This window comes from Phalaenopsis equestris, unplaced genomic scaffold (genome assembly GCF_001263595.1).
Source record: "Phalaenopsis equestris unplaced genomic scaffold, ASM126359v1 Scaffold000434, whole genome shotgun sequence".
NCBI classification, from domain to species: Eukaryota; Viridiplantae; Streptophyta; class Magnoliopsida; order Asparagales; family Orchidaceae; genus Phalaenopsis; species Phalaenopsis equestris.
The window spans coordinates 669,836-677,348 of record NW_018164875.1 but is presented as its reverse complement, the minus strand read 5'-3'; the positions used below and the strand labels follow the sequence as shown (position 1 = coordinate 677,348).

General features: G+C 36.3%; 1 protein-coding gene across 1 annotated transcript in view; it reads right to left on the bottom strand.

Annotated features, from left to right (window-relative positions):
- The window catches only part of LOC110027645, a 23,408-nt gene that overhangs the window by 14,271 nt on the left and 1,624 nt on the right, over positions 1-7,513 (bottom strand). The window contains exons 2-3 of the mRNA XM_020729157.1: positions 2,620-2,795; positions 1,823-2,046 (exon numbers count right to left, since the gene is read on the bottom strand). Coding sequence (XP_020584816.1) covers positions 1,823-2,046; positions 2,620-2,795 — 400 coding nt within the window. The remainder of the gene's footprint in view (positions 1-1,822; positions 2,047-2,619; positions 2,796-7,513) is intronic.

The window sequence follows — 7,513 nt, the reverse complement described above, 5'->3', positions numbered from 1 at the left end:
TTTTCCGAACCCAGCTTAAAATAAACCCTATTTAATTATTTGTATTAAATAGGGGAACTTGTCGGCAAATAAAACGGTTTCGCAGACCCAAACGGATGTCATATGTTTTCCTAGTTTATTTGATCGAGCCTCATCCTCAAGTCTTGTGTTTATCCCTCGGGGTAGATATAGAATTTGAGGTAGAGTGCTCTTTCATTTAAACTGTGAAAAATATGAGGTCAGTTTGATTTCACATTTTTCTAAAATTATATATATATATACGTAAATTAAAACGTCCTTCCGAAGCGGGCGACGGGATTTCGATTCCGGCTGCCGACAGCTTCTTACGGGCGACCCCCCCAAACAATCTCTTTCTTTCTCTTTTTTGTGCCGACATACCTCAGTCAAGATCTTCTGAATCTCATCCTTCCCAACACATCGCAATCACATTTGGTCAAACGAGCGTTGGTAAAGGGTACCATTCAACATGGTATATGACAACTTTCTCTTCTAAATATGAGTGGGAAGAGAGTGGTCGTCGGGTAGTATTTCACTTTTGTCGACACTTTATCTCATTCAAGACTTCCACTTTTATCATTTAAAATCACCGCTTTTGTCGACACTTTATTCAATACTCCACGTATTACAGTTGAGATGCGCTATTGGTGATAATGTGCTCTCTTCTTCACTTCCCCGTGACTTGACTGAGGATATAAATGTTCTCTTGGAGCCACTGGAGTTGAAAGGGATGCGTCAAGAATCAAAAGGTGGGAAGTCTACCTATAACACCATGTGGAAGTCATACGACTTAATCCAACAACATTTTCATCTTTTCCAAATTGAGGACAAATGTGTCTTGATGGGAGAGGAAAAATGTGAGACCCACACCTATGGCACTTTCCCATAATGTCGGCCGAGCAAATAACTTGAAGACTTATAATTGGTGCAAGACTATAAGAGAATTCAGTTATTTATTATTGTTTGGTATAAATAAGGCTTAATATGATTAAGGTTAGGATGTGTGATTGTTATTTGGAGTCATAGGACTTTGGATTTGGGAGAGACTTGCTTACCTCTTGAACCGTAGGCCTATCTTTTAGGTAATTGGGATTGTATTATTTTGTTTTTGTGGCAGCGCAATAGAATCTATTATTTATTCCCTAATTTCTGCAGAAAGTTGTCTTATTCCTAACAAACTATTTGAGCTTTTGTCTCATGAACCATTTTGGTTATTCATTCTCATTAAGAGTTGCTGTATTTGATGTTGATTCTAGTTTAAGCAAACCCTTTAGGAAAACACTGATTATATTAGCTTTGGAAATTTTGAAAAAAAATAAATAAAACTCTGAAGAATTCATTTTCCATCAATCCAGTTCCCTCTTTTAGCGTCTGGCTTATCATGATACTACTTGCTAATGTCCATAGAATGATAAAAAAAAAGCTAGACAAATGAAATAATAAAGGAAGATTCACATATATGACACTCAATTCCTATGTATTAAGTAACATCTATACTTAAATTTTTACGTGCATCGTCTTATCTATGCATGAAAAGGCGCATTCCGCTTTTTAAAAGTTAAAATGGTGGTATTTTTCAAGTGAAATGGAAGATTTGGGTGGTATAAATGTAAAAAGAAAGTTTAGGTGTTGATATGTAAATATATAAGAATTTCGTGGTATGCATGTAAATGCCCCGATAATAAATAGATGAAGCAATGAATGTAAAACAATCATGTAGACATGAACAACATCATTAACAAAGACACAAAGATCTGAACGATAAATAGGAGATTTCATAGAAACTGAACCGAAACTCCTGAAATAAGAAGTTGGGATAACTTACCCATTCACGAGTTCTACTAGCTTTGGGTACAACTTATGATCACGCAGGTTGTTAATTTCCGAGACCGTGGAATCCATGGACTGCATATCGACAATGTATCTTGTATGCAACTGGCTCACCGCTGCTGTCAGCTTTTCCGAATATTCCGATCCCACACCATGCTTTTTCTGTTTGTTCAGTAAATGAAGCTTTCTCTGGTACTCAAATTTCATAAGCTCAACAGCCTATAAGCCAAAACAAGCACCAAAAGATTCAGTATTGAACAGGAAAACCAAAGAAGATAAATGATCATGCTGCTATTTAACAATAGAATCCACAATATAATCTTGCTGCTATTCAACAATAGAGTCCACAATATAAAAGACGAAGATTTACATGCATAACACTCTAGTCCTATGTATGTACATATCTAACACCTAAACTTCAATTTTGCAAAATGCAAGACTATCTATGCATGAACAGGTGTGTTTCACGTTTTAAAAATTAAAATAGTGGTATTTTTTTATGTGATATGAAAGATTTGGGGTGGTATAAATGTAAAATGTGAAGTTTAGATGTCATTAGAAAATGTGGTATGAATATAATGCCCCTTCAATAGTTTGTAACATGCATTCAGCTCTGCTTTCTACCATTAAATTTCATTTGAAAAAAGCATTTCGTAATTTACAACGGCAGGAATAAAACCTATCAACACAAAATATCTAAAAAAAAAAAGAAATAGAAATCCAGTGTCAAATGGCACCATAATAAAGTCAAGAACCGATGAGTTCAAATTGTAGTTGAATAGATCCATTTACCTTGACTTCATCATATAGTTTCTTCTCCCATGCAAGCATTTTATCCAACACAGTGGCATGAGTTTCCCACTTCTCATCATCTAAATCATCCTGGGCATCAACTTCGCTGCGGATTCCTTTAATTGACCTATTCCATGTGATCACCTTCAAGACTTTTGCAGAATGGTCAATAAGCCCTATAAAACATCAATTAAAATTCAGTGAAAAACATGAATAATTTTCAAAAAAAAAATTAGCAGAAATATCAGAAAAAAACATGTAAAAAGGATTAAAAAAAACGAGGGAAACAGCAAAATATCACTGCGAATTAAAAAAGTTGCAGTTTGAAAGATGGTCAACTAGCCATTATTAAAGCAATAAATGGAACTCAATTATAATAGAAAAAAAATATACTTCAAAAAGTAGCAACGAAGGCCTGCAAATAGGTATCCTAAACCGCAGGGAAAACAAACCAAGAAAAATATGGTAAATGGGAAAATTTTGTCGAAATGGTCCATTTACTCTTTGCAACGGTCATTTTACTCCCAGAGTTTATAAAAATGCTTATTTAATCCTCAAACTCTTTTTATATGGCTGAAATAATTCCAACAGAGGATTATTTTAGTGTCAAATTAAAGAGTCCGTGGACTAATTTGGTACTCTTATAAACTCTAGCACTAAAATGGTCCCATGTAAACAATTAGGGGACTATTTTAAGAATTTTTTTGATACAATTACAAGATAGCAAGATTAGCAACAATCACTAGAAGTGGCAAAGGACTTTGAAGTTGATGCAAAACAAAACCGTGAGTACAACCAATGGCATCATTACCATACCCATTTTTTCACCTATCTTTGGTCAACATAGTTGATTAGTTTAAATTGTAACATCTATATCTATGACATATCATAACATTGGACATGTTTATCGGATTTAAATTTTTTATAATTGCTTGGCCTCAATGCATGAAAAACCCGCTATATAAATTAAAATATGCACGATATTTTAAATTCATACTCATGTATACTAGCACATATAATAATTAAAATTTTCTAGAGGACTACATATTTTGCAAACATATTATTACATTCTAACATATATTATATTCTATAAAATGTATTCATTTATAAACTTATATAATATAAATATGCTACTTTCACTTCCAACATAAATATAGACTATAGGAATTGACATTTCTCTCCTGAACAACCAAACAATTTTTCTAGAGTTTTTTAACTTCCAACTTCCACTTTTAGAAGTGAAAATTGTCACTTTCAGTAACTGACGAGCAACCAAATCAAACCTGAAGTAAAAAATGACAGCTATCTAATCTAGAATAAAAAAGGTATCGCTTATTGTGCGAAAATTTCTAAAAAATGTCCCTTTTTCATTCAATTGAAAGTCATAGCGGGGTAGGATTTAAAATCAAAAACATTTGTTATTCAAAAACTGAATAATAGGAATGGTAACAAGTTCAAGTTTTATATGAGATTTCTCAGCAAGCATCTTATTATTGATAAGGGAGGAGGCTTCACAAAATGTGTCTCTTTAAAGAGAAAGACAAATTACATTTGATGGTGAACTTTCTATAATGAATTTTAAAGATGTTGAGCTTGATCCATTAAATTCTATAATTATTTAATTAGGCATCTCCAAGAGAAAAAAAAAATTATTGATTTGCAACTACTAATGCCCAAAAAAAATTACATTTTGTGTATTTTTGAATCAAAACTATTGATAATTTCAATTTAGATTTACGCGTACATATAGAACTTCATTAAAATTACCCAACTTGTGATATAAAAACTAAAAATATCTTACACCACACAAATTGGATCATCAATTACAGATATGAACATCTTAATCAACTATTAAGAAGTTGCCTGACATGATGCATTTAGAATCCAAACAGAGTGTGGCATGAACTGCTTTTATTTTTTTTGGCAAAACCTGGAAGGACTCGTTGATCTTTTAAGTTAAGTTGCGATCAGTTTATTGAAAGCTTTCACTTTTAGGAAAAAATATTAGGTCTGGAATCCAATGGTGGGGCGTAACCTGTCAAGTGGGTGTTAAATGTTGGAGACCGATTTCGCAGACTCCCGCTCCCGCCTCCTCATGTTTCGCGAATCGGCGTCAATTCCCGCCTCCCGCTCCATCGTGACAGGTCGCGAATCGTCGCGAAATCTCCAGACGAGAACCGTTCCCGCCTCCATTTCACGAAACACCGCCTCCTTTCATCCCGAAGCTTCTTGTTATCGATAAAGGCTTCGGACGGCTCTCTTTTTTGTTCTAAGTCACATTTTGTTGTTTTTCTTTGGGCTTCCTGGGGATTAAGGAAGAGTTCTTTGGACTTCCTTGGGACAGATGAAGAGAAGTGCAAAAAGTAGTTCATTGCGGTAAAGGAAGAAGAAAGAAGAAGAAGATTGTTCTTCATTAGCTTCTTCTTGGTGGCTTGTGTGTTGAGTTTATTTCTCTTGTAAGTTTATCTTCTTTGGTGTATCTCAGTGTAGAGTTTTTTCGGTGTATCTCGGTGTAGAGAGAGAAGAACAGAGAGCAACGAAGTGAGAGATTCCTCTTGTAAGTCGAGGTGATCGACTGGTGTAAATTTCTCAAGTAGAAAAATCCTCTGCAACTCCGTGGACGTAGGCAAGTTGCCGAACCACGTAAATCTGTGTATTCTGCTGTGTTACTATTTTCTTATATGAATTTTTTTCGTTCTATTTCTTCATTTCGTCGTCAACCGTTCTCATGTTTGATTATATATATATATATAAATATTACCACATCAACTAGGGTGTATATATCGTAACAACTGGTATCAGAGCCAGGTTCGGATCTAAGGAAGAATGATGGCTGCAGATGAAGTGAAGGTTTCAGGGATCGATAAATTTGATGACACAGATTTTGGTTATTGGAGGATGCAAATAGAGGATTACCTCTATGAGAAGAAACTTCATCTTCCGTTATTGGGAAAAAGACCTGAAATGATGGATGAGGCTGAATGGAATTTGTTGGATCGACAAGTTCTTCAGGTTATTTGATTGACTCTATCGAGGTCTGTTGCACACAACGTCGTCAAGGAGAGGACGACTGCACATCTCATGGGAGCCTTATCAGGTATGTATAAAAAGTCAATGGCGAATAACAAGGTGTACTTGATGAAGAAGTTACTCAACTTAAAGATGGTGGAAGGTGTTTCTGTTGCTCAAAATCTATTGCTCAATGTTTCTATTGCTCAATACCTGAATGATTTTAATACTATCACAAATCAATTGTCGTCTGTTAAAATTGATTTTGATGATGAGATACGTGCACTGATATTGTTGGCATCGTTGTCAAATAGTTGTAAAGCCATGAGGATGGCAGTTAGCAGTTCTGCAGATAAATCTAAACTGAAATGTGATGATATTCGTGATTTGATTTTGCCTGAGAAGGTGTGCAGGAAAGATTCTGTCGAGATCTCAGGTACGAGTTCGACACTGAATGTTGGTTTCAGAGGGAGATGACAGGAAAATAACTCAAATAAAGGGAGATCAAAATCAAAGTCTGGTCAGCAGACAACTTGTTGAAATTTTGGTAAGGTTGGTCACATAAAGAGAAACTGCAATAATCCCAAGAAAATGGAGAATGATAGCGCAAATATGGTATCTGAAGGAGTACATAATGCACTATTGCTGACAGTTTATAGTTCTGTTGATGATGAAAGTGAAGAGAAAAGTGGATCTGGGGCACCCATTTCTATTGTTCAACAGGCAGATGGTGGAGAACCACAGAGCTATGAGGAAATCTTGCAAGATGAAAGTTCGAGCAAGTGAGAGTTGTAACCAGGGAAGAAGACATTACACAAGTGGGTGTACCAGGTGAAAGCTGAGCGTGATGGCAGTAAGAGGTACAAGGCTAGACTTGTTGGAAAAAGCTTTCAACAGAGGAAGGATATTGCCCATACAGTGAGAGTTGTAAGCAGAGAAAATAGTAATCTAGAAAATAGCTTGGAGGTGCAGAGCTATGTTGACCCTGCTGATATGTTGACTGAGGGTGTTACTCTTGAGAAACTGAAGTTGTGCACAGCTTCAGTTGATCTTCTGGAGTGAAGACAGGGTTTTGAGTTGTAGAAGTGGAGGAATCAAGGTGGGGATTCATGGTGGAGGATCAATGTTTGAAAGAAAAGATGACACTGTCAGTGGAAGATATCAGTTTGAGAAAGAAGACGTTGTACTATGTGTATCGGTCTCCAAGTGGAAGATTGTTAAATTTTGGTGACCGATTTCGCTAACTCCCACTCCCGCCTCCTCATGTTTCGCGAATCGGGGCCAATTCTCGCCTCCCGCTCAATCGCAACAGGTCGCGAATTGTCGCGACATCTCCCAACGCGAACCGTTTCCGCCTCCATTTCGCGAAACGCGGCCTCATTTCATCCCGAAACTTCCTGTTCGCGATAAAGCTTCGGACGGCTCTTTTTTGTTCTAAGTCACATTTTAGTGTTCTTCTTTGGGCTTCATTGGGATAGAGGAAGAGTTTTTCGGGTTTCCTAGGGACAGAGAAAAGAAGTGCAAGAAGTAATTTCTTGCGGTGAAGGAAGAAGATTGTTCTCTCTTGGCTTATCCTTGGTGGCTTGTGGCAAAAGAGAAACTGGGTTTATTTCTCTAGTAAGTTTACGTTCTTCGGTGTATCTCGGTGTAGAGTTTCTTCGGTGTATTTTGGTGCAGAGAAAGAAGAACAGAGAGAGAAGAAGAGAGAACAACGAAGTGAGAGATTCCTCTTGTAAGTCGAGATGGTCGACTAGTGTAAATTTCTCAAGTAGTAAAATACTCTGCAACTCCATGGACGTAGGCAATTTGCCGAACCACGTAAATCTGTGTATTCCACTGTGTTACTGTTTTCTGTTGTGAATTTTTTTGTTCTATTTTTTAATTT